The 27,782-nt window shown below is 44.3% G+C and overlaps 2 protein-coding genes across 3 annotated transcripts in view; one reads left to right on the forward strand and one right to left on the reverse strand.

Annotated features, from left to right (window-relative positions):
• LOC143904609 (uncharacterized) overlaps positions 1–6,492 on the reverse strand; it is a 9,276-nt gene extending 2,784 nt beyond the window's left edge. Inside the window, exon 1 of the mRNA XM_077419427.1 lies at positions 6,431–6,492. Within this exon, the coding sequence (XP_077275553.1) occupies positions 6,431–6,492 (62 nt within the window). The remainder of the gene's footprint in view (positions 1–6,430) is intronic.
• LOC143904653 (opsin, ultraviolet-sensitive) overlaps positions 1–27,782 on the forward strand; it is a 236,224-nt gene that overhangs the window by 42,536 nt on the left and 165,906 nt on the right. The window lies entirely within an intron of this gene.

The raw sequence follows: 27,782 nt of genomic DNA on the forward strand, positions 1-27,782 counted from the left end.
TGCAGACAAGCGAGAAAGAAAGAGAAAGAGACTCGACTGTGCGTCAGCACTCGCGAAATCTCGTCTAATCGTGCGACTGCATTTTCGGCCAACTGGCGTCGAATCGGTTGAATTTCTCGCACGAACGATACCTCACGCTCGGAGTGCGTGAACGCAACGCCGGGAGTCGCGCGAGAATTCTGTCGCCAATTATCTTAAGCCTAACGCAAGTATGAATCGTGGCGTAAGCCACGTCCCAACGTAATGAGGATCGAACGCAACACAATAACGCGAGATCAATTTCGGCGCGATCGCAAGGAGACGCGAAATACTATAACAAACGCGAAAATACGGACTTAATCTAACGCGAGAAATGACCAAAGGTAGCGCCAGTCATTCGGGCAAAGACAATACTGCCCTCAGTGATTTCCGAACGCGAAAACGGGACGCCGAGGCAATCGGCGGAGCGCGAAATACCGGAAGAAACGCGAGGATAATGTGTGGGATTACCGCGAGCAATAATAACACGCAATCACCGAACAACGCATCCGAACATAATTACCCTAACACGCACGATTCTCTGAGGCAATTAGCCACTCACAGACGGCCGATTAACGCGAATGATGTGCCGACGCATGCGAATTTCCACAAGAGCAATGTTTGGTAATTTGATACGCCGGGAATACGGAAGGCGCGAGGCACAACCACGAGCGCGGACATTATGCGAAACGGACGCGCAGTAACAGATTTCGCCACGAATCCATCGCGATCTCCAGAAGCTCGCAATCGCGTCCTTACTTCAATTCCGCGGCCACGATACCATCCCGAGGCCCTTCGCTCTCGCTGTCGATCGCCATTCGATACGCAGTCTCAAGGGACCGCACGCGTCGCGATATTACAACGTTATCCCGGACGAGAACGTGCACCGGAGGGCGGCGTCGTGGCGTTACTTTTTGCGATTAATTACTGCGGGCAACCTCACCGGTGTGATGTCTCCTCGTAGGGCTCCTTGCCGTCACCTCGTATGGAGGATCGCCGCAGCGCAACAGATTTTCCCGACTCGGGGCGGCTATCGCGTAGCTTTTAAAGAAAACGTTCGCACTCGCCGACGGACGACCAGAGAGTGTCTCGCTAGATTCGCTCGATAACGGAATCGATGCGGCACCCCCTTCCGTAGGGGCGTGCCAACCAATCGAGAGCGAGCGTGCAAGCTCGCGCGATATTCTCACGCAGGATCGTCGTAAGGTGGATCTTTCGGGGGCGCGCAACGGTCCCTCGGCGGCGTAGCGACTTCTTCAATTTGTCCCCGGGGCAGCGGACTGGACTTTGTTCTGGCAGGTGTGCCTCCGGTTGCCTTCGGGGCGGTAATCAGTCACCCCGCGGGCCGATATTTCGTGGAGGCAGATTGCGGAGGCCGGGTTTGCCCCGGTACCTGGGGCCCCGTTACCGGCGGCCTTGTCCATCGCCGCCTCATTCGCCGCACGCCTGCCGCGTTGCTCTCGCCGCCCGTGATCCATGTAGCTTCCGCTCTCGCCACCCCTCCTCGGTCCTTGGTCCTCCCGGACCCCTCTCGTTATCGGTACTCCCTCGAAGATTCGCCGTGGTGCGGGTGAGGCGCCGTACGCATTACAATTTATACATGAAAATAAAAGAATAGTCAAAACGCGGAAACGATATCGATTTCTGGCCTCTGGAGATCTCGTCGTTGCCTCTCTGGCTCGTCCCTGGGCGCAAATTTCCGCGCCTTGTGACGGCGGCGGGGCGCTGCCACGAAGCGGCGGGCCGCAACGTCACAGTACAGGATAAAGCTATTTGGAGGTATAATACTACCACTTTGTTTTTTTCGAGGTAACAACATAACAGGGTAACAACATAATACATATACACTACTATGCGTGTACTTGGCGCTCTTTTTTATCTTTTTTTTTAAAAGGTAATTTTGTACGGACATCATGCCTTTTTGTAGTGTTACGCATCTTAATCTTATAAACAATATATCTTATAATCTTATAAACAGTATATAATACAAGATATGAAGCTAAAAGTGTTACGGACTATTATTTCTAAAGAAAACAACAATTTAATATTTTGCTTAGTTTTTTTTAAATAATAAACTGTAACCCTTTTAGTTGTACACCTTGTATATATTTTTCAATTTCAACATAAAACATAATCGCAATAAAGCATGATTAATGTTAATAAGTCGTTAACTGTAAAATTCTTTATTTATTTTTATTTGCGTGTCTTACTGAATGTTGTTCGCAACTGTATATGTACCGATATCTTCAGGTATCGATATTTTTGATAATTATTTTTACGTCAGACATAATTTTAATTCATCCAATTTTTATTATGTCTAGACATAATTTTAATTTAGCGATTATTATTATGTCATGATATAATTCTAATTCTGCCGCTAGGGAAATTTTAAGTCGATTCTTATGAATCAAGCTTGAATTCAATGTCTAGGTGTCCCAGGTTGCCGATGACGAGGTCCACATAGTGCGCTCTATAGTTTTTGGTGTCCAAGTGTATTAATACCTTGCATTCGATGGCCACGTGTTCCAAGTTGCCGATGACGAGGTCCACATAGTGCGCTTCGTAGTTTTCGGTGTCTACATGTATTAATACCTTGAATTCGATATCTACGTGTTCTACATTGGGTGCGTTCAGCCGATACTCCGCTAGCCTAGCAATCGTGAGCAGTCGCTCGTTTTCGCTCGATTTCTCTCTTTTGACCTAATGAATTAGAAAAAGAGGAAACGAGCGAAAACGAGCGACTGCTCACGATTGCTTGGCTAGCGGAGTATCGGCTGAACGCACCCATTCAGATTTAAAGTTATTAATACACCTAGACACCAAAAACTATGTAGCGCACTATGTAGACCTCGTCATCGGCAACCTGGAACACGTAGACATTGAATTCGAGGTATTATTACACCTAGACACCGAAAACTACGGAGCGCGCTATTTGGACCTCGTCATCAGCAACCTGAGACTCCTAGACATAAATTTCAAAGTATTAATACACGTAGACACCGAAAACTATGGAGCGCACTATGTGGACCTCGTCATCGGCAACCTGGGACACCTAAACATCGAATTCAAGGTATTAATACACGTAGACACCAAAAACTACGGGGCTCACTATCTAGACATCGTCATCGACAACCTGGAACACGTAGACATCGAATTCAACGTGTTATTACACCTGGACACCGAAAACTATGAAGCGCACTATCTGGACTTCGTCATCGGCAACCTGGGACACCTAGACATCGAATTCAACGTACGATTACACCTGGACACCGAAAATTATGAAACGCACTATCTGGATCCCGTCATCGGCAACCTGGGATACGTGGACATCGAATTCAAGGTATTAATACACGTAGACACCGAAAACTACGGAGCGCGATATCTGGACCTCGTCATCAGCAACCTGGAACACGTGGACATCGAATTCAAGGTATTAATACACGTAGACACCGAAAACTACGGAGCGCACTATGTGGACCTCGTCATCGGACACCTGGGATACCTAAACATCGAATTCAAGGTATTAATACACGTAGACACCGAAAACTACGGAACTCACTATCTAGACATCATCATCGGCAACCTGAGACACCTAGACATCGCATTCAACGTATTATTACACCTGGACACCAAAAACTACGAAGCGCACTATGTGGACCTCGTCATCGGCAACCTGGGACACCTAGACATCGAATTCAACGTACGATTACACCTGGACACCGAAAACTATGAAGCGCACTATCTGGATCCCGTCATCGGCAACCTGGAACACGTGGACATCGAATTCAAGGTATTAATACACGTAGACACCGAAAACTACGGAGCGCACTATGAGGACCTTGTCATCGGCAACCTGGGACACGTAGACATCGAATTCAACGTGTTATTACACCTGGACACCGAAAACTATGAAGCGCACTATCTGGACCTCGTCATCGGCAACCTGGGATACCTAGACATCGAATTCACGCTTGATTCATAAGAATCGACTTAAAAATTCCCTAGCGGCATTTTCTGCCAAGCGTAGAGAATCTTCTTTTCCGTTGACTCAGTATATATTATATCAAGCTTGATTCATAAGAATCGACTTAAAAATTCCCTAGCGGCACTTTCTGCCAAGCGTAGAGAACCTTCTTTTCCGTTGACTCAAAATATATATTATTACTTAATTTACCTAAATAGAAATCTTATTCTTTCTGACCGATAAGTCTATCGACCTAATTTCGAAATACGCGCGCGATATCGAAACTGGCGATACCTGCGCCGCCAGTGTCGAAAAAGTGAAAGTGACGTTTCTGATTATGACGTCATCATAACATCGGCGTTAGAAGGAGGAAGTATCTTAATAAAAAAATTTTTTTTGGACTTTGCGTCGCAATATCTCCGCTCTTAGGGCACGTAGCGGAATATTATGAGAGAAACCCCCCCCCCCCCTAATTGGATCCCAAGCTATCGATCAAGCCTACTTAGAACTTGATCCGTTCACTCGTTATCGAGATCTCAACATCTCGGGTACTCGCAACCCGTCGCGTCGCCTAAAAGAGTCACGTTCGGTCTCGCTCCGCGTGTACTTGGCGCGAGACACTACCGTGTCTCTTGATATTGCCTTATTCTACCGCGGATCCCGAGAGTTTAAACTGCGAGACGTTGAGCTCAGAATCCCCTGTCACATCACAAAAAATTTAAGAGGTAACACACAGTAAAATAAAAATTTTTAATTAAAATAAAATAAATAAATATTCTTGTAAAAAAAACTTGGCGCTGCTTTTTTGCTCCCGTCACATTTTTCCCTAAATTATGTTTATTGTTTCTTTATTCAATCAGAAATTTTATTACGTTAATAATTTTCGAAGTTTAGCAGCGCCAAGTTTTTTTATAAGAAATATTTATTTATTTTATTTTAATTAAATATTTTTATTTTGTACTGTTACCTTTTAAATTCTTTGTGATTAAAATGATTCTTTGTAATATTATAATTTTGTTAAGGAGAATTAAGAAAGAAGCTATTACCACTTGATTTGGAATAGGAAGATCCTTTAATGAGAACACAAAGATATGTACCAGTTGGATTTTATTTTTCAAAAGTAATTGCACAACAATTATTTTTCAAAGTAATGTATATATATTTTTTATAATTGCCGCAATTTAAAAATTTCACTTTTTTTTTGAAATACATGTCACTTAGGTTGAGTTAGGTAACATAATTTTGTGATATAATAATTTTGTTAAGGAGAAATTAAACTACCACTTGGGTTAGACCTTTGAATTTACAAAATAAATTGCGTGTAATTGGCGCCTTTTTTTAGCTTTTTGAAAAAGGTAATTTTGTAGTTTCACGCATTTTATAGTGTTAAGCAGGGATCAGCAAAAGAATTTTTATTTATTATTATTTTATTATTCACAAAATTAGCAATAACAATAAATTAAATTTTTGTTGAATTAGCAAATTACAAAAAATTACTAATTACATAAAAATTAATAATATTTAGGTAAAAGTGAATTACAGATTACTTAAAGAATTCGTAATTTGTCAGAGAAAAGTTTCTAGTTCGTGAAAGTTAGTATTTAGGTGAAAATGAATTAATATATATTGCCAGTCAGGTCGATTTAAATTACTTTAATTGTTATTCTATATACTGGCGAAAGAAATTTATTATTCTGAAAATGAATAATTTTTTTTGCAAATTGGTAATTAATAGAAATAAATTCTTTATTATTAAAACAATTAATAGTGTTTCGTGCTCGGCCAAGGAATCCTCGGGACACGAGGGTTTTGCCGGAATCTTTGTCGCACAGATGGCGCGCGCGGAATGGGCCACTTTCCACGCACGTGTGATATAAATTCTTTTTATGGAACTGTGGGAGGGACAACAAAATAATTTTATCTGTCAGACCGTATACTACGCTTCTTTTATAGCATAGTGGTTGGTTAGAACTAAAATTTAGGTATCTTCCAGAAAAAGTAGGTTTATGGAAGTTGTTGTGTATGTGAATAGGTTCGGAAGGATTGACACTGTAGTAATCACAAGATTTCTTTATTCAGAGCGAGAATGATAGGACGGTGTAATGCGTTCGCCAGTTTGCAATCAAATCTGTTCTCGTGTCCGTTAACGTCTCTGCGCCACTTACATATATCGCCTCGAATCGACTCTCACGCTCAACGACCATATCGATAGTATCGCATATCGCAACATACCAGCGCGGCATACTTAACATACTTAACCCTACACAACACTTCCTCTCCTTATGAAAAATAAATTACACGTACGCTACGCAATAAAAGTAAATAACATTGAATAGTTGTAGGTTAAGTCATGTAATACAATTTCGATAATTAAACAACGCTTTAAGGAAAATAATAATTTTTTAAGTAATTTGGCCTCTTAGGCACACGTTCCGATCTACGCACAACCTGCTCCTGCTCTTGCTCTTGCCACTCTTGTTCTTGCCGCTCTTGCGGCTGTTCACAGGCATCTTCGTAAAAAGACTGTTCCCGAGAAACATCTTCGACTTCTTGCTCCTGAACAGGAGCCTTCCTATTTTCCTCGACTTCCCCCTCCTCAACATGAGGTGGTGGACCACAATCTGTATCAGTTAGTTCTAGCTCATTATTCGGTGTAGCTTCCCCAATTTTACGAATTTGATTAGTATGCCGTCTCCAATCTCGTCCATCATCCAAATGAATTAAATAATGTAGTTTCCCTAAATTTTTTTTTACTGTACCAAAACGCCATTTTAGCTTACTTAAGTAATCCCTGCACGCAATTCTTTGTCCAACTAAAAAACTTACAACTAACTTATCACTATTAACATCGGATTTTTCTAATTTAAACGGTTTTAGGAAGTCCAATCGCGAACGAATTTGTCGTCCAAACATTAATTCAGATGGCGACTTATTTGTAGCTGTATGAGGAGATCGCCTGTACTGTAGTAAAAACTTTTGCAAGTTTAGTTGTACTAATTCCTTACTTGTATTCATGCGTCGTAAGGCATTCTTCATTGTCTGCACAAATCTTTCTGCCTGCCCGTTAGTTGCAGGATTGTATGGTGCTGTTAGTTTTGATTTGATATTGTTTAACTTTAAGAAATTTTGAAATTCTGTAGAGGTGAATGTGCGACCGTTATCTGTCACTAGAACTTGAGGAATACCAAATGTTGCAAAAATTTTCCTACATACTTGAATCGTAGATTTAGCCGTGATATCTTGCATTAAATGCACCTCCGGCCATTTCGAATACGCGTCCACTAAAATCAAAAAATAATGATCTAAAAATGGACCTGCGAAATCTAAATGAATACGTTGAAAAGGAAAACTTGCTGGTTCCCATAAATGTTTTTCGACTTCCTTGGGATTATTACGTAATGAATTACAATTTCGGCAATTGTAAGTCAATAATTCTAAATCTTTATCTAATCCCGGCCACCAAACACAACTTCTAGCCAGGTTTTTCATTTTAACTATTCCAAAGTGACCTTCATGTAATTCCTTAAGAATTTGTGATTAAAGTTTCTTCGGAATTACTACTCTATGGCCACGCATAAGAATGCCTGCTTGAACATTGAACTCATGCTGTTCAATATTAAACCTACTTTCTTTAGATAAAGTTTTACCAGATAAGATTGCATTTTTAATCTTTTGCAAATCTGAATCACACTCAGTTTCTTTAACTAACTCATGCATTGTAATAGGTAAATTCTCTATAACCTCAATTTCAAACGCGTCGGCCACATCAAATCCGTGATTTGATGTCTCTGGTATAGGTAATCTGGATAAGCAGTCGGCATTCCCATGCTCTTTAGATTGTCTGTACACAATTTTATAATTGAACGCTCTTAGAAATAACGCATAGTGCTGCATTCGTAAAGCACTGCAAATCGGTAAACTTCTTGTTGGATTGAAGATTTGAACTAGTGGCCTATGATCCGTTATTAATGTAAATTCGTTAGCGTACAAATATTGGTAAAACTTTTTAACGCCAAAAATTATGGCATACGCTTCTTTGTCAATCTAAGAATACTTCTTTTGCGTATCAGAAAGTATTTGAGAAGCATAAAAAATCACTCTTTCCGTACCATCTGGAAAGCGATGCGACAGAACTGCACCTACACCATAGGAGCTTGCATCAGTAGCCAAGATTAATGGCAGCTTTGGGTTGAAATGTACTAAGTAATTCTCGTTTTTGAACTCTTTCTTTGCCGTAATAAAGGCTTCTTCTTGAGCTTGCCCCCATATGAATTTAGTATTCTTTCGTAAAAGCGTATTTAAAGGATGCAATATTGAACTTAAGTTACGTATGAAACGACCATAATAGTTAATCATGCCTAGAAATGCACGTAATTCAGAAACTTCGCTAGGACGAGGCATTTTGTCAATAGCTTCTAATTTCTTAGGCTCTTTGTGAATTCCATTTTTATCGATAATATATTCGCAATAGTGTATGCTATCCTTAAAAAATTCGCCTTTATCCCAATTAATGTGTATATTGTATTGTAACAAACGATGGATAATTTTCTGTAATCTTTTAAGATGTTCTTTATCACTAGAACCTGTAACTCGAATATCATCGAAAAACATTACAACTCCTTCTAAATCAATCAAAATTTTTTCCATCTCTCTTTGCCAAATGCCTGGTGCAGATGCATTTCCGTATAATAAACGTGTACTTTTGAAAAGACCAATATGTGTACTCAACGTAAGCAAGTGTTGAAAATTCGGATGTACTTTCAATTGCAAATATGCATCTTTCAAATCAATTTTTGAAAATTTAACGCCTCCAGCTAGAGAAGAGAAAAGTTCCTCTATGGTTGGAACAGGATGTTTATCAATGACCAAATTGGGATTTAATGTGACGCTGAAGTCACCACATAATCGCACCGCATTATTTTTCTTTAAAACAGGAACCACAGGTGTAGCCCATTTAGACATTGTAACTTTTACTAAAATTTTTGCTTCGACTAATGGATTTATTTCTTTTTCAACTAATGGACGCAATTTAAATGGCACCGACCTTGCCTTTACGAATACCGGTTTCGCATTATCTTTTAATGTAAATTTCGCTTCTAATCCAGTAATACCTTTATCACGTTGTATATAACGATCATAAGTATTCTTTAGTAAATCAACTTCCGATATAATCTTTGTAGAAATGTAATGTAAGGAACTTGTAGGTTTCAATAGATGAATACCGTCCTGTAAAAATTTATGAATCCATTTGCGACCTAAAATTGGAGGTCTATCAATATCTGTAAGATACATATTTAATTGAAATTTCCTTTCGCAATGTACAACTGTAACAGTCATAAACCCGCATGTACGCATTTCTGTTTTACAATATGTCATTAAACGCAAATTAGAAGGATGGATGATCAAGTTTGGAAACAAGGCACAAGCCAATTTTTGACTTACGAGCGTTACGGCGGCCCCACTGTCCACCTCAAACGTTACCGGCTTCCGATTTGCTTGCAATGTAATTTCGAATTTGCCCCGTTTTTTAATATGCTCGACAGTACACACGTCCTCGATGGCACGCACATTTTCCTTCCTGGAGAAGCACACCTTATTGAGATGACCCTTTTTGCCGCAAGAGTGATAAACTATCTCTTTACTTAGGGTACATTTTGACGCAAAATGATTATCGCCGCATCTGTAACATATAATATTTGAAACGTTAGCTTTGTACAAAGGATTCGAGGTTTTCGCGGTTGCATTTGCTGGCCCCTTCCTCTCAGGTTTCACATTCTGCTGCTTCTTCTCTGGACGCCCCTTCGGTTTGAGCATCTTCTTCTTTTCCACTTGCAGGCACTCCCCCGTGGATTTCTTCGCTTGTAATTGTACCCCTCCTTTCTCGGATAATTCCATAGTGGTGGCGATCTGGCACGCCTTATCGAAGGTTAAGTTTTTAACCTCCAAAAGTCGGGATTGAATTTGCTTGTTGGAGACCCCGAACACCAGTTGGTTTCTTAATGCTGTTTTTAGGTAACTGCCCATTTTGCAATTAACGCTTAACTTGTGTAATGCAGCGATGAATTGCTGTATTGTTTCGCCATCCTCCTGTTTCCTTTGATGAAACCGAAAGTTTTCTACGATTTCCAATAGTGTCGGCTCGTAAAATTCTTGCAATAATGTAGTTATCTGTTCGTACGATTGCTTATAAGGGTTTTGTGGATCCAACCGATCGCTCAGCATGTCAAACGATAATGCCCCGATATAGTGCAAAAGGTAGGCGACTTTACTTCCTTCGGTAACCTTGAAAACGCTCAAGGCACCTTCAAAACGCTGCAGCCAACGATTCCATTGTGACGTGGACGGGTCGAACTGCTTGATGTTAAACGTACTCGGCACACAGCCCGGTGAAGGATCGGCCGTCGCCATGATGCAATTCGTGAGAGACACGAGTTTGTGAAAATGTACCGGTCTTGGTAATTACGGTTACTTGGTTATCCGTAATGCGTCAATCCTGAATCCTCGTCGCCAATTTGTTGTGTATGTGAATAGGTTCGGAAGGATTGACACTGTAGTAATCACAAGACTTCTTTATTCAGAGCGAGAATGATAGGACGGTGTAATGCGTTCGCCAGTTTGCAATCAAATCTGTTCTCGTGTCCGTTAACGTCTCTGCGCCACTTACATATATCGCCTCGAATCGACTCTCACGCTCAACGACCATATCGATAGTATCGCATATCGCAACATACCAGCGCGGCAACTTAACCCTACACAACAGAAGTGATCCGAAAATGATTCTGTTATCCTCTACAATAATTGTAACATCTAAAAAATTAAGCCTTTCACCATGTCCGATCTCACACGTAAATTGCAACCGTTCGTGCAAAGAGTTGAAAATCTCCAGAGTATTATTTAATTTCATCACGCGGAGCATCCATTACTACATCGTCCACATAACAGCAATATAAATGCGGAACATAATTGAGTTATTCGATTGCAATTTCTTCGAGATCGCACTAAGTCAGCTATCTCCAATATACAATCTATGATAGCATAATATGATCTAATTAAAGTAAAAAGCAAAATATATATCCATAAAGGGCATAGGGGGTAAGCATGTAAAAATTGCCCTTGCAAGTGAGAAGTTGATATTGGCGTCGTAAGTTAGTACCCATGTGACCTTGAACTCTTGCAAATATTGACCTTGAAATTATATTTTTGAAGGAGTTATGGAGGAAAAAAGAGAAAAAACAAAAAATTTTTTTCTCGAAAACGGCTTGACGCTAATTTTTATGAAAAACATATATGTTGTAGGTATCAATAATGGTGTTTAAAAGAAAATATTTTGTAATGTTTGAACAAATAATAGAGCTGAAAAAAATTGTTGAATTTTTCAATCAATTTTTTTAAAAAATATAGTTATGGAGTAAAAAAATGAAAATTTTGGTCGTGTCACCTGATGCTCAAAGTAACGCCTTGTAGCGCCGGTCAAGGAAGCTGCCGCATATATCTATATATATTACTTTTCCATAAATAAAGTATACGATTTAGTTTTTTACTGCTTTGCTTGAAGTTATTTATAATGTAGGTAACTTCGATCTGTGATGTAGTCAGAGGCGTACGTGTGTGAAGTTTGTGCGTGCGCATAATCAACCAACGTAGCGGCGCGTCGGATATATATAAACAATTCCGCGACTGCAATGTTAATTATGAACAATATATTTATTTAAAAACAAGTCATCTGCATTTAGCCTATAACAATAATAGTTTCCAGAGTTTACCACGTGGAGGTTGCAGTATGATTTTAAACTCTTCATCGGAGTGCTTTTTGATATGAGTCCCCTCGCCTCTAACAATTGATTTTTTAGTCTTCGTCGCTATCCGAATTAATAACTGGTATAAATCTAACCAGTACGCTTGTTTAATAGACTTGTGGGTGGTATAGACAACTATGTCATCTGCATATTACAGGGAGTACACTCCTGGACTTAGCTGCCGTTTAGAGTCCTTGACATAGAGGCCAAAGAGCGGAGGACTAAATACGGATCCCTGCGGGGCACCCTGGTGGGTGTTATACGAGCCCTGTATATTGCCTTCACGAGAGAAGAAGATTTTCCTGTTACTGTTACAGCAAGTTACTGTTGAGGATGTTTCTCATCTCTTATTTTATATTCCCGCCAAAGAATTCGTTGCCGCGATGAGAATTTCTGTTTTAACGATTGCAAGCACTGTATTGTATACTTGTGCGCCACCTATTCTCTCGCGAGCGCCCTCCCTTTTTTTCTTTACGCGTAGCGTCGCTCACTTCGTCGTTCACCGCATACCGAAGCACTTGTCGGTTCTTTAGCGCGTGTATAATCTTCTCTTACATTAAACTCTTTTATTCACAAAAGCACTGTGCAACTCGTTATTTGACAACCTCAGCAGTTACTTATAAAGCAGCATATGCCCGCCGAAACGCCAGCTTCCTTGAGGTCCTCTTCCAGTATTTCCGGCCTAACGTTGTCGAATGCTCCCGCGATGTCCAGGAACACGCAAACGGTGAACTTGCCATTAATGAGTCCAAGATGGATGACATTTGAAAGTATTTCCAGGTTGTCGCTACATGATCTAAAGCTGCGGAAGCCAAATTGAGATTCTGAAGATATATCATTGGCTTCGAGATGCCAACGTAGTCTATTATAAACGCATTTTTCCAGTGTTTTAAGTAAACAGGACAACAATGAGATTGGGCGAACGCCATTCAAGTTCGGTTTGGGAATTAATACAACTAGTGATTCCCTCCAACTGTCCGGGAAAGTGCCCTTTGCAATAATTTTGTTGAAGATGTTCAATAAGTGAGTTTTGAAGCTTTCAGAAAGAGCTTTTATAATTGCGTAGTTCACTTGATCCAAACCCGGGGATGAAGACGCCTTAATAGATGCCAGAGCCGATTTGAGCTCGTTCATGGAGAAAGTTTGATCCATCCATAACTGTATGTTTGGCGAAGCTTCATCTTCCCTTTGCATGTCACGCAGTGATGGAGCTGGTGGTGGAGAGCAGGAAAGTGGGCATAATTTGTTGATCGCTGCCTGTTGCGAGGACTCGAGGATTTTGTGGTCCGTAAAAGCGCATTTGTCTTTGTTTTTGAAGGCTCTAACCAGTCGCCATATATGAGGTAGGAGTTTTAAAGCTGAAGTTTGTGCAGAAGAAGCGCCATCCATTCCTTTTTTGCTTGGAAAGGATACGTCTGCATTATCTATTTTGACGTTTAAGCGCTAGATAGGTATCTCTGGAAGGATCCCGCTTAAAAACCTCCAAAGCCGTTTTGCGTTCTTTACCTGCCTCAGTGCACTTCGTGTTCCATGGGGCAGGAGTACCCTTATAAGCAACGTTTCTGGGACCAACTTTGCCGTCTATATCCTCCTCACGAAGTATTTCTGTTGCCGTTTTTTTTTGTAGTCTACCACGTTCTCATAGTCCTCCAGTTCGTTATCGGAAGTTATGATGAAAGATTCCTGACTTTTCTTCAATCTGATGCTGAGTTCGCAGAGTTGAATGTCGCTTAGTTTTAGTTTATATGCGAAACACTTGACTTTGGCCGCTGCTCCGTTGATAATAGTTTCGATTGGATAATGATCGCTGGCCATGGGATCGTCCAGAGTGCGCGAACAGCAGACGCCAGCAAGGTCCGAAGACGCGAGGTCGAGGTCGATGATGGAGCCGCTGTTGGTATTTGGATTAAAGCGCGTACTTGTAGAATCGTTGAGTATGAGATAGTTGTGCGACTCGATGCGAAATACCAGTCGGTTACCAATGTTGTATTGCGTGCACAGCCACAAAGGCGATGATGCGCGTTTAGATCTCCCACTATGAATGCATATTTGTGTTAAATATATCATTAAGTGCGTGTGCTGGGGTGTCTGTAAACATTGAGCACGAGTAACTCACTGTCTTGGAACGGTAGAGTGATGGCAGCCGCCTTAATAGAATGATGTAGTACAAAGGGTAGCTGTACAGAGGATGCTTCGAGATTTGATCTTAGAAGGAAGCAAATGCCGCATAGTCCCGGGTTCACAATATCATACCTTAGAGCGTAGAAGCCTCTAACGCTTATTCTACTCACCTCCGAAAGGAGAGTCTCTTGCATACAGAAGATATCATATTTTTCTGCCAATAGTTGCAGGTCTGGCAGTTTACTTTGTATTCCACCTCTAGAATTCTATTGCAGGATTTTGATTTCCGCCAGTGAGGAGTTATGCCCTTGCGACGGGAACGTGACAGATGTCACCGCTAAGATTAGGAGTAGTATGCTGAGTCGATTGTTGATTGACAGGTTCTTGAAGGCTGAAAGAGTGGAAAAGGTTAGCTAATTGGTTCTTAAGAAATGCTTCGACTTCTTGTAGGAAAGGGTGTATTATAAATGAAAAATTGGGTGCATAATCTCTATTGGTCGTAGATGTAAAAGGAGCTCTGTCATCAGTATCCGTGTTTGATGATTTCGGAGTGGAAGCCAGAATGGGAGAAGGAGTTGAGCCAGTGACGCCGTTCGACATTCTGCCGTTGGGATAAAACAGCGCTTCGTAATGTTGAGTTGAGAATTGTAGATAAGATACGATTAAAGTCGTTACGTGCGCTAGTCGATTTAGTGACGGCACCTCTCGGAGGAGGTGTGCGCGGATGAGAGGGTCTAGCCGCTATATTAGCGTAAGTAGGGTTTTCTGTGTAATCATGATCTGAATATGTGACTACATCTTTAGATAAAAGACCAAACCTGTTCTGAAGCGGCGGCATATTATTACTACCAATAGAGGAACTTGCCATTGTGTTTGAAGTACTTGTACTCGGAAAATTGACAAAGTCAAACCTTGGATCACCGGACAGTTTGTTACCTTTAACCTTTCTTCTAGCCTCAATATATGATACATTTTCCGTAGCGGCCAAAGCGTTGATTTGCTTATGTTGTAGAATTATTGGGCAGTCCACCGATGTGGTTCGGTAATTGCCGCCATAGTTTATACATTTAGGTGGGTTGTCCTTGTGGAGGCACTCTTCATCCTTGTCATGCTTATCTTTGCCACAGAATAAGCATCGGGGACTTCCTTTGCATTGGCTACCGATGTGACCAGCTCTAAAGCATGAGTAACATATACGTGTTTTAGGTATAAATGGATTTTAACCTTAAATAAGCTAACCGAGTTCGGGAGAGCTTGACCCGCTAACTTGATTCTTAGCGTGCGAGATGGAAGAAACTGAAATTCTTCGCCTACTTTGACGCGACGATTTAACCGATCGATGCTTTGTATCTTAACGGGTGACTCAATGTATTCTGCCAACAAATCCGTTGCAAATTCCTTGGGCACGTCTTTGATTATGCCTATTTTGTGTACTTTAAACGACGGGATGTAGGCTTTAAGATTATGTGCCTTTAGTATAAGATTATTAACTAACTTATTTGCAGCTACGCGACAACGAAAGTCTACCGTGACTCTACCTCGGTCGGTTTTACGGACTTTGATTACATCTTTGTACGCAAATTGTGCAATTAGCCTGCTGACATTAAGGGAGTGTAGGGAGGGGTCGCCTTCTTCCTTGGTGGATTGGACAAATACCGAAAATGGCGATTTATCCGTGTGGGAATATTTAAATGTCGACTTACCGGGCAATAGAACGAGTGCGCCTTCCTGCGGCGCGCGATTGTTTGACTCTTTTTTTGCTAATTTTGGGGGTGTTACTTGAGTCGTTGGGCACATCCGAGTCCAAGGATGGCGAAGTCCTCTTTCGATCGTTGCCTACTATGGGGGGGGGGGAGAGGGTGGTGTTATTTGAATCGTTTACAGCAGGCGTCAAGGACATATCCTTGCCGTTCGCCGGCATCGTGTCCATATATTCCTCACTCTCGTCCTTGTCTATTGGGAAGGGATTGTCTCGCGGACTATCTTCTTTGTTATTTAGATATTTACCGCTGATTTTGAGAATGTCCGACGCAGACACGCGAGAGTGTGGTTAATCTGTGCGGGATTGAATTCTCGCTCGCATGTTGAGACACGAAACTTTCGTATTGTGTTAATGAGGCTAAAGGCTATTTTACAATTGCGTAAGCGTGGTCGTAAGTGGTTGTAAGAGTGTTGTACGGCGTGGTTGTAGAGCGGTACTGCGGTTGTAAAGCGTGTTGTGGAAGATGGTTGAACTTCATCTTTCACGACTACGCCAGATGTGAACGTAAGAGCCAACCAATCAGAGTGCTGTTACGCGTCATCACGCCGCGCGCTGCCATAATTGTTTTTGTCGAAACAGTAAATACACGTGATACCGAACCGAAGACCGCTATAAAGATCTCAAGAGTCAAGTTATAACATGTAACGATGCGCCCCAAAAACGCATCATTCCCGGCGAGCATCAGCCGGATGCCGCCCGGCCGAACACCCGCCGGGCGAGACAAGGCACGATGTGCCCTTTTTTAAATTAATCATCTCGCGTATCAGTCCGCAAACGGACTTAGCGCGGCAACCGACTCGGAGCGCCGAGCGGTGCCGAAAACGGCCGAGAGCCACCGAACGCAATCGCGGCATCGGGGCGCCGTACTTTCCGAACGCTCCACCGCTCCATCCCGGCGCGCGCGATTGCCGTCGCGTATACCCCCGCCACGCCGACACGCTACCGCGAATATATAAACCGAGCAATATCGCTAAGTTGGAGATTCCACCGTGAGCCAGCAAAGCGATCCGACCGATTCCGCTGCTCACGGATCCCAATCCTCCAGTCGAACAATCCGGAGGTAGAGAGAGCTCTCTGCCTCTGCCGAGTGAAGTATCTAGGCGGTTGACTCGACTTCCCATACGAACACCTGTGACACCGGAGTGAACCAGGGTAAGAGAGTTCTTCTCTTACCCGCCAAGGGTCTTGGCCACCCGGTGCCGCCTCCCGCCTACACGAATCGAGGTGCCAGAGGATAGAGAGTACTTCTCTATCTCCGCTAAGGGTCTTAGCCGCTCGATATCACGCTCCATCGCGATATCCAAACCTGCGATACCGCGTCGCCCGCGCCGAAATACCTCCGCGAGCCCGCACGCCCGCCGGTCCGCGAAACCCAGCGATCTCCGTGCAGCATCGCGTTACCAGGCGTCCGCACGCTCTGCGATATCGATATTGTAACCGCGTCCGCGACCGATTACGCGCATCTTGTAACCGCGTCCGCGACTTACCGCACGCCGCCAGCGACTCCGCGACTTACCGCACGCAGCCAGCGACTCCGCGATCTTTTGTACATATTCTCCGCTCCCGCGAGCATCTCTATGTACTCACGCGTAACTGAATAAATACCGTATTTTGTTGTATTATATTTTAACCGAGTCTTGTGTCTTCCTCCGCGCCTACTTCGAACCCTGACCAGCCGCGAGCTAAATCCGCGCTTCGGAAGCTAGGTTGTTTTATGGCGCCCGAACAGGGACCCGACCGAAAGGCTCAAGCACAAGACACGGGTAAAATGAAGGCGTATTACTATCGGCTGTCCAAAGCCGAGCTAGCAAGCGAACTCCAGACCCTCGGGCTCGACACCGAGGGCACGCTCGAAGAGCTCCGCAACCGATTAAGCCAATTTATCGACACCCATCCCGAGATGTTCCAGAAAACCACGGTAGAGAACGACCCCCCGCCACGTCTGACACTGACCGTGCCCACCGCGACATCACCGGTAACCGTAATTCCGGCCGACCGCCCGGCGCCCCCCGCACTCCCCACCACCCAGATCATGGACCAAATGCGGAAATGGGGACTACACTTTGAAGGAAAGGATCCCTGGGCGTTTCTCGAGCGCATCGACGAACTTCGCGCCGCGTACGAATTCTCGGACGAACACTGGCTCCGCGGATTACCCGAACTTCTGCGAGGAGACGCGCTCCTCTGGTACCGTAACAACCGCGACGGATGGTTCGATTGGCACGACTTTATCGTAGACTTTAAGGAAACATTCCTACCGCGCCGGTACCGACTACAGCTCGTTAACGAGATCCGCGACCGTACGCAGAGGGACGGGGAGGCCTACGTAAAATACGCGACACACTTACTCACGCTCATGCGACGGGCGGGGGGATACTCCATCGAGAAGCAGGTCGAGCAATTATACGAGAATTTGCACCCCGACTACCAGAGCCGCATCTGGCGAGGCGACGTCAATAGCCCTCGCGACCTCCAGCAGCGAGCCAGCGAATACGAAAGGCTTCAGCAAAATCGAAAGAAACGCGCCCCCGCGAAAGCCGAGACCGCCGAAGCGCCAATCGCCGCCGCCGCGTACAACCGACAGGAATGCTGCTGGAGGTGCAAACAACGGGGACACACCCGATTCGATTGCCGTCGACCCGCGCGGAAATTCTGCTCTCAGTGCGGCAAGGATGGAGTTCTCACAAAGGACTGCCATCCCCCGCCGGGAAACGCCGCCGGGACCGCGGAAACCCCGGCCGCCCCCCGGTCCTCGACGTAAAATTTTTTCCGCGGCCGCACCTCGACATCCAGGTAAACGAGAAACCACTCATGGCACTACTCGACACGGGATCCGAGATCTCTTTCATAAACGAGAACACCGCACGACTCGTGCAAAACCTCGGCTTCGCGATCGTCCCCGACGAAGAGGAGGTGCAACTGGCCAACGGCCACCGCATCATTCTCCCCGGCCGCGTCCGGCTACCCGTCCAAACCACGTGACGCACGATCTGGCATGAATTTTCAATCATGCCGAACCTAGCGAACGCAGTACTTCTCGGAGTAGATTTTTGGGCAAAAATCGGTCTCGCAGTGCCCGCGCCAGCCAGACCGATAACGCCACAAACCACTCCCGGGACGGCCGCGACCGAGGGAATTGCACCACGCACACCGACTGAGGAAAAACGGTTACGAGAATTCCTCTAGCAAGAATTGCTGCTGTTCGAAACCCTCCGCGGACCCACCGACCGAACGGCGCACGACATCCGCCTGAAACCGACCGCCACTCCGATCAAAAAAAGATACCGGCCCCGTAACCCGGCCATGCAGGCCGTTATCGACAGCGAAGTCGAGAAAATGGAGCGAGACGGAGTAATAGAACGCTCCCACAGCGCCTGGAGCTCGCCCGTGGTCGTGGTTAGAAAGAAGGACGGCAGCTACCGATTTTGTATAGATTTCCGGAGGGTCAACGACGCAACCGAGCCCGACGCCTACCCGCTGCCCCAGATTACCGCCACCCTCGATAAATTACGCGGCGCGAAATACCTTACCACGCTCGATCTGAAGAGCGGTTACTGGCAGATACCGCTCACACCGTCCAGTCGACCAATCACCGCGTTCACGGTACCCGGGAAGGGGCTCTTTCATTTCAAAGTAATGCCGTTCGGCCTACACTCCGCCCCCGCCACGTTCCAACGACTTCTAGACTCCGTGCTCGGACCCGAACTAGAACCCCACGTATTCGTGTACCTCGACGACATCATAATAATTAGCGAGACATTCGAAGAACATCTCCGAATCCTACGGGAGGTCTTCCGACGGCTTCGCGACGCGAACTTAAAACTCAATCCGGCCAAGTGCCGATTCTGCGTAGACCGCCTACAATACCTAGGACATATCGTTGACCGAGAAGGGATACGAACCGACCCCGAGAAAGTCAAAGCCGTCGCCCAGTGGCCGCGGCCACAAACTGTAAAGCAAATCCGACAATTCCTAAGCGTCGCCTCCTGGTACCGGCGATTTATACAAGACTTCGCGACCGTCGCCGCGCCCCTCACCGCGTTAACCCGCAAACACGCCCGGTGGGCGTGGGGGCCCGAGGAAGAAAACGCATTCGAGCAATTAAAGACGACCCTGACCACCGCGCCGGTTCTCGCTTGCCCGGATTTCACGCGTCGTTTCGTCCTGCAAACCGACGCCAGCACAACCGGAGTAGGGGCCGTGCTAACGCAAAATTTCCCGGAGGGCGAACGAGTCATCGCATACGCAAGCCGAACTCTCAATCAGGCCGAACGAAACTACAGCGCGACCGAGCTCGAATGCCTAGCCGTAATATGGGGAATCCGCCGCATGCGGGACTATCTCGAGGGGTACCCATTCACCGTTCTAACGGACCACCAGTCGCTCCGGTGGTTGCAGAAAATCGACGCACCCACCGGGAGACTGGGCCGGTGGGCATTCGAGCTCCAGCAATACGACCTAGAGATCCGCTACAGGAAGGGAGCCCTTAACCGGCAGACGCGCTGTCTCGCCAGCCCACGACAGCCGCCGTTAACCCCCCGCCCCGCTGCCCCTGGTATCGCCGCACGTGGCGCGCCGTGCAACACGCCCCGCGCGAATATCCAGACTACGAAATAAAAGAGGAAAAACTACTCCGTCACGTCCTCCACAGCCTCAATTTTAAAGAAACACCCGCTGACGAGCAATGGAAAGAGTGCGTAGCCAAAGACCGCCGCCCCGAAATCCTATACCAGAATCACGACGCCCCTACGGCTGGACATCTCGGGATCGCGAAAACAATCGCCCGGATCGCGCAGTACTATTATTGGCTCGGCATGTTTCGGGAAATAGCGCAGTACGTCCGAAACTGCTCAAAATGCTTAAAGCATAAAGTCGCGCAAACACGACCTGCCGGCACGCTACACGCCACTTCCGTCGTCCGCCCCTGGCAACAAGTCACGTTAGACTTAATAGGGCCGCTGCCACGCTCAAAGGGAGGGCATACATGGCTCCTGACCATGCAGGACCGCTTTTCAAAATGGCTGGAGATGCGTCCCTTACGTCGCGCCACCGCGCCTGCCGTCACGACAAACATTGCCGAAGCAATACTGTACCGACACGGATGCCCCGAGGTAATCCTGTCAGATAATGGGACGCAGCTCCGGTCCGCGAAACTTAAAAAAATGTTAGCCGCACATCACGTGCGACATGCATATACGCCCGTGCACGCGCCACATTGCAACCCGGTAGAACGAACAAACCGCGTAGTAAAGACAATGGTATCACAATATGTGGACCAAAATCATCGAAATTGGGATGAGCGAATACCGGAGTTGCAATTCGCGTACAATACGGCGCGGCACGAGGCAACCGGATACACCCCGGCATATCTTGTCTACGGTCGCGAGCCGGTATCCCCTCTCAATCGAGACGCCGCACCAAAAACCGCCGCACCGCCGCCCGACGAAAAGCGCAGACATCTCGAGGAGGCCTTCGAACTCGCGAGAATACATCTCGCACACGCGTTCCAGCGACAACAAAATTATTATAATCTCCGACGACGAGCGTGGACACCAAAAATTGGAGACTGGGTATGGAAGCGTGAGTACCCACTCTCCAATAAAGCCGCAGCATTCAACGCAAACCTCGCGCCGAAATTCAGAGGCCCCCTCGAGGTGCGACGTATAGTATCCCCCGTAATTGTGGACCTGCGCGATAAGAGCGGCAAGTGGATCCGACATATCCACGTACAAGACTTGAAAGCCGCGCCGGAAACCCCCCCCCTCCAGGCGACGAGACCGGGGAAGAAAATGCCGAAACAGACAACGAGAGCAACAGCGAAACTGACGCCGAAAATACTAGCGACCCCGACAACGACACCGAGGACAACAACGAATATTAAACATTGCCCTATACCCCCTCCCGGACACCCGCTAAATAAACAAAAGGTCGGCAATATAAACGAGCTCCGAAGTCAAGAGACACACTCGAGTCAAATTTCCCGAGATGGAGACAACCACGACCGAGAAAGACATCCTCGAGGAGATCGAGGAACTCCTCGCCGAGCCCGTCGCTTACGACCCGGCCTGCCCGGATTTCGGCGCAACCTGGACGAGGCTGTTCAGCACGGGATCCGCCGCCTCCGCTGCCGCCGCCGCCGAGGCCTCAAGCCCCGCAGTAGCCCCGCCGCCACGGAAAAACGCGCCAACGGTCGGATGCAGGGTCCAGAGGTCGGACCACGAACACCAACAAAAAATGGAGTGGCTGACAACCCCGCCACCACCAAGGCCGGCCCACCGCATCACCGCAGCGTCATACCTGGCGCGCAAAACAATCGCCGCCAAGCCGACGCCACAGCCGATCGCACCACCGGTCATACCACCGGCGGAACCACCGGCCGCGCTACCGGCCGCCCCGCCTGCCGCACCACCAGCCGCCGAGACGAGGGCACTCCGGCCCGTAGGCCCGCGGGAAAACCCGAAGATCCCCGTGCTTGTGGAGCCGGGCCACGTCATCTTGGTGCCCCATGGAGCCGTCCACACCACACGAGAGTGGAAAACCACGGAGAGGGGCTACCGGTGGCATGTCCGCTTCAACCACGAGGGGACCGTCCGAAAGATTCGGAAATTACCGGCGAAACCGAAGACCCGGACCTGAAGCGCCGAATTCGCGCTCTAAAAGGAGGGGGGTGATGTAACGATGCGCCCCAAAAATGCATCATTCCCGGCGAGCATCAGCCGGATGCCGCCCGGCCGAACACCCGCCGGGCGAGACAAGGCACGATGTGCCCTTTTTTAAATTAATCATCTCGCGTATCAGTCCGCAAACGGACTTAGCGCGGCAACCGACTCGGAGCGCCGAGCGGTGCCGAAAACGGCCGAGAGCCACCGAACGCAATCGCGGCATCGGGGCGCCGTACTTCCCGAACGCTCCACCGCTCCATCCCGGCGCGCGCGATTGCCGTCGCGTATACCCCCGCCACGCCGACACGCTACCGCGAATATATAAACCGAGCAATATCGCTAAGTTGGAGATTCCACCGTGAGCCAGCAAAGCGATCCGACCGATTCCGCTGCTCACGGATCCCAATCCTCCAGTCGAACAATCCGGAGGTAGAGAGAGCTCTCTGCCTCTGCCGAGTGAAGTATCTAGGCGGTAGAATGTTGTACATAGTTATAAATGGTTGTGATTTTTACAATAATCTACAACTTCTACAATTTACTACGTCTCATAAAAATGTTCGTAAAAAATGTGTTACAATTTTCTATTACTTTTTACAACTTACTACAACTTACTACAATTTACTACAATTTACCGTAAATTTCTACAATTTTTACAAATTTGTGATTTGTTGTAGAAGATTATAATTTGTCATAGAAATACGTATATTATTGTTCCCATGTTTTCTCTTCTTTCCCACACATCCTACATTTTTTGTTCTCCTCCCTTTCCCAATATAGACTTTGTCTAATTTCATTAACGAGTCTAAACCTTGCAATCCTACTCCACCTTGCTTCCTCCCAGTTTTTCTTCAAATATTCCGGGATCCCGTCCTTCCTTATAATCTTATACCACCGGTTGTATCTCGAGCATATGATCTTTTCTATCCTTTCTTGTTTTTGTTTCAATTTTTCTTTATTCTCCAAAGTTTCACCTTCCAATTCTTCCTCTTCTTCAGCTCCCACCCTAATCTTTTCCAGGTAACTCTTTCTCTCCTGCTCCTACCTTCCTATTATCTTCCCCTTCTTCCATCTCTCTTTCATTTCTTTCAGGCATTTCCTCGCTATTCTTCCTCTTTTGCTTTCTTCCAGTTTTCTTTCAAATTTCCATGCTCTCTTACTTGCTCTGCCTCTCATCTTCTCTCTCTCCACTTCATCTCTCACCATATACCCTGGTGTTCTCCAATTTAATTCAAATACCCATCTGAGGTATCTCTCCTGTGTACCTTTTTCCACATTCTTTTCCCTATCTCCCAGACTTCCCTCATTACTCTCGCCGCCTTTCTTTTTCTTTCTTTAATGTGCGCCTTTTGTACCCCCTTTTTCCTTTAGTGTATATCCAACGTATTTGAATTGCTTAACTTCCTCTAATTTCTTTCCTTTCCATCTCCAGTCACACTTCTTTTTCCATCCTCCACCCTTTCTGAATCTCATTACTTTTTTCTCTATGCTCAATGTTAATCCCTTCCTGTCCAGGTATCCCTCTAGCCTGCTTATCATCGAGCTCATGTCCTGTTCCTTCTCCGCCATCAACGCTACATGATCCGCATACATTAATGTGTATTTTCAATAAAATAATAATTTAGGACTCGAAATTGGAAATTCATAATAGGATTGCTATGAGAATCAAACGTACATGTCTGTGCGATGATCAGAATCACTGATTTATTCCAAATCTATTCTAAATGAAATACAATCGAACGTTTCAGCTCATAGATCGAGCCATCTTCAGCGATATCAAACGACGAATAAAATTAAAATATTGCACAGTTCTCCATTCCAAAGTGGTAAGTTTCCTGCTTGAAGATTTCAAGAAACGAAATTGAAAAAGACTACTAGATCCATATCTGTAAAAATAGTTCCCTTATTACACTAAGTATTAATTAAAAATTCTATGGTAACTTACCAAGTAGTCTGGAGAACAAATGCATCAGAATAAGCCAAGCGAGGCGGGTATATAAATGCGGTGTGAACATCACAAAGAAAAATGTATAATCTGCACAAGGGATTCTGAGATCCCGATGGCACGACGTACGAAACGGTATTAACAGGAAAAGGTCTTAAGTCAAATTATACAACGTGTAGGTCAAATAAGTAAGAAATAAAACTAACAAATATTCGGTGTATAAACAATGAGAATTGTAAACGTGTTAGTCAAGTCAAATTATAAAACGTGTCAGTCAAATAAGTAAGAAAATATAACTAATAAATACTCGGTGTATACACAATAAAATTATAAATGTGTAGATGAAGACAATAAGAAATGAAACTAAAAATTCTATGTATAGGTAATCCATAGGCCCTCGAATACCATCACTGCACAACAATTGCTTATACTTGTCGTCAGAGATATATTTATGCTTTTTCCATCTCACGAGCGTATCTCTAATTTTTGTAGTAAGCTGTTTAGTCGGATCTTTGGAAATAATTGAGTATGTATTTTTGTCTTGTAACATCTCCGTGATTTTTTCTTTATATATAAACATTCCTGTCTAAAGCTACTGTGCTATTGCCTTTATCAGCTCTGGTAAAAACAATATTTGGATTGTTGTTCATGAATAATTTAGTGGCTTTGAGAGGGTTTAAAATGTCCTGATAAAGAGGGGATTTATTAACGGAAAAGGAGAGAAGATTATTGATAATTAGGGAATGGAGCGGTTTCTAATATTTAAAATCTGATCAATATGTAAACTCCTTGTGTAACCCTCAATGCATTTAATGAATTCAATGACAGTCTTTTTCTTATCGTTAGTAGGTAAAGAAAAATTTCCACCTAACTGTAAAAAGCATTAAACATTTTCCGGAATTTGTATTGAAGTTAAGTTAATAAAAATAGTCTTAACTTGCAAACGGATACAGATTAGAGTTTATGCACCATGCATACATGTCTATTCTAAATAAATTGTAAACCATGCCCAGAGTAACAATTTGCGTTGTACCGCCTGACATTGCCTATACATAGAATTTTTAGTTTCATTTTTTATTGTCTTCAAGTACACGTTTATAATTTTATTGTGTATACACCGAATATTTATTAGTTTTATTTTTTTACTTATTTGACCGACACGTTTTATAATTTGACTTGACTAACACGTTTACAATTTTTATTGTTTATACACCGAATATTTATTAGTTTTATTTCTTACTTATTTGACCTACACGTTGTATAATTTGACTTAAGACCTCTTCCTGTTAATACCGTTTCGTGCGTCGTGCCGTCGGGATCTCAGAATTCCTTGTGCAGATTATACATTTTTCTTTGTGATGTTCTCACCGCATTTATATACCTGCCTTGCTCGGTTTATTCTGATGCATTTGTTCTCCAGACTACTTGGTGAGTTACCATAGAATTTTTAATTAATACTTGGTGTAATAAGGGAACTATTTTTACATATATGGATCTAGTAGTCTTTTTCAATTTTATTTCTTGAAATCTTCAAGCAGGAAACTTACCACTTTGGAATGGAGAACTGTGCAATATTTTAATTTTATTCGTCGTTTGATATCGCTGAAGATGGCTTGATCTATGAGCTGAAACGTTTGATTGTATTTCATTTGGAATAGATTTGGAATAAATCAGTGATTCTGATCATCTACGCACAGACAAGTGCGTTTGACTATCATAGCCATCCTATTACGAATTAATGTGTATATCTTTTCCCCTCTCAGTTTCACACCTCCTCATCCTCCCTTCTTCATATAGTCTTCCAAATCCGCGATTAATAGATTGAAGATTATCGGACTTAACGCCCTTCGCCCTTCGCCATCCAGAATGTTCCTCCACTCTCTTTTCCCATTCTTACCCTACTCTTCGTTTCTCTTAATACCTCCTTACCCTATCTACTAGTCCCTGCCTTACTCCTCTCTCTCTCATCGCCCTAATTAATACTTCTTTGTTTACTGAGTCGAACGCCGCTTTCAAATCTATGTATAATACTGTCATCTTTCCTTTCTCCTCTCCCAGTTGTCTATTTACCAAGTAGTTCAGTGCGAATATTTGGTCTATTGTCCTCATTCCTTTTCTAAATCCTGCTTGATGTTCGGGAATCAAGTTTTTCGCACTCTCTTTTTGTCCTTCAATTTTTTAATTCCTCTTCTTTCCTCTCTTTTTTCTCCATCCTTTTCCTCTCTAACCACCCCTTCAGGCATTTTTTTCCTTCCAAATAGTCTTCCTTACTTCCCTCTCTCTCTCTCTCTCTCCCCCTCTCTTCTGGATTCTCAGATGCTGTCCTCAATTGGATTTTTTCGTACTTAACAGGTCGTTCTCAAGCGGTTATTGATGACACTGGTAATCTTTTGGAATGGCTGTTTACTTCATCAGGAGTCCCACAGGGCTCTGTACTTGGTCCTCTCTTGTTTTTACTTTTCATCAATGATATATATAAAATATTACGTTATGTGATGCATATGATCTTTGCTGATGACATTCAAATTTATTATTCATGCTTACCTTCCAACATCTTACGTGCATTGGAATTAATTTCGTTGGATGCTAATGCCATTTTTGACTATGCTACGTCTAACGGTCTCATACTTAACCCTGCAAAATCCAAGGTCATTATATTTGGCAGTCAAGCTCACATAAGTAGTATTGATATCAGTCGTCTTCCACGCATTGTTGTAAACAGCACGCCTTTACCATTCGTTTGCGAGGTAAAAAATTTAGGTGTTATTTTTACATCTAATCTATCATGGACGAGACACATCTCGCTTATCTCACAGAGAGTTCATCATGCGTTGAACAAATTGAAGTTCAACAAGATCTCTCTTTCCAAACAGCTTAGAATCAAACTTGTTACAACATTAATTTTACCTCACATTGATTACTGCTGTCTCGTATATCATGGCCTGACCAAAGAATTAAACATCAAATTGCAAAGACTAGTTAACTGTTGTATTCGATATATTTTCGATATTAGGCGTGATGACCATATCACACCGTATAGACGACAACTGGGATGGCTTTCTGTTGAGAATAGACGGCATTATTTTCTCGGTTGCCAGATGTATCGTATTCTACACATGCGTTCGCCCACCTATTTGTCTGAGCTTTTCACCTTTCCTGATCCATCACTCAAGCGATCTAATCGTCTTGCTGAATTATCTATTCAAACTTTCCATATTCCTGCTCACAGAACAGTGGCTTACAGAAATTCATTCCATCTTTCCGCTGTTTATTTTTGGCATTCACTTCCTAGTACAGTCACATCGGCAGCATCTATAGCATCTTTTAAAAGTCTTCTTCGCGAGTTTTTGCTTTTGTCAGAGTCTGAGTGATCGGTCTCCTACCTTTCTATTGTGTTCAAGCGGTACTATTTTGTTAGTTTTAAGTTTCGTTAGAATTAGTATAATATGTTTATCTTACGTTATATTTTGTTGAGAGCTTATAATTATGTTTATAACTACATTTATACACTTTTGCC

The sequence above is a fragment of the Temnothorax americanus genome, unplaced genomic scaffold (assembly GCF_048541705.1).
Source record: "Temnothorax americanus isolate GAGA-0224 unplaced genomic scaffold, ASM4854170v1 Scaffold108, whole genome shotgun sequence".
Taxonomy (NCBI): Eukaryota; Metazoa; Arthropoda; class Insecta; order Hymenoptera; family Formicidae; genus Temnothorax; species Temnothorax americanus.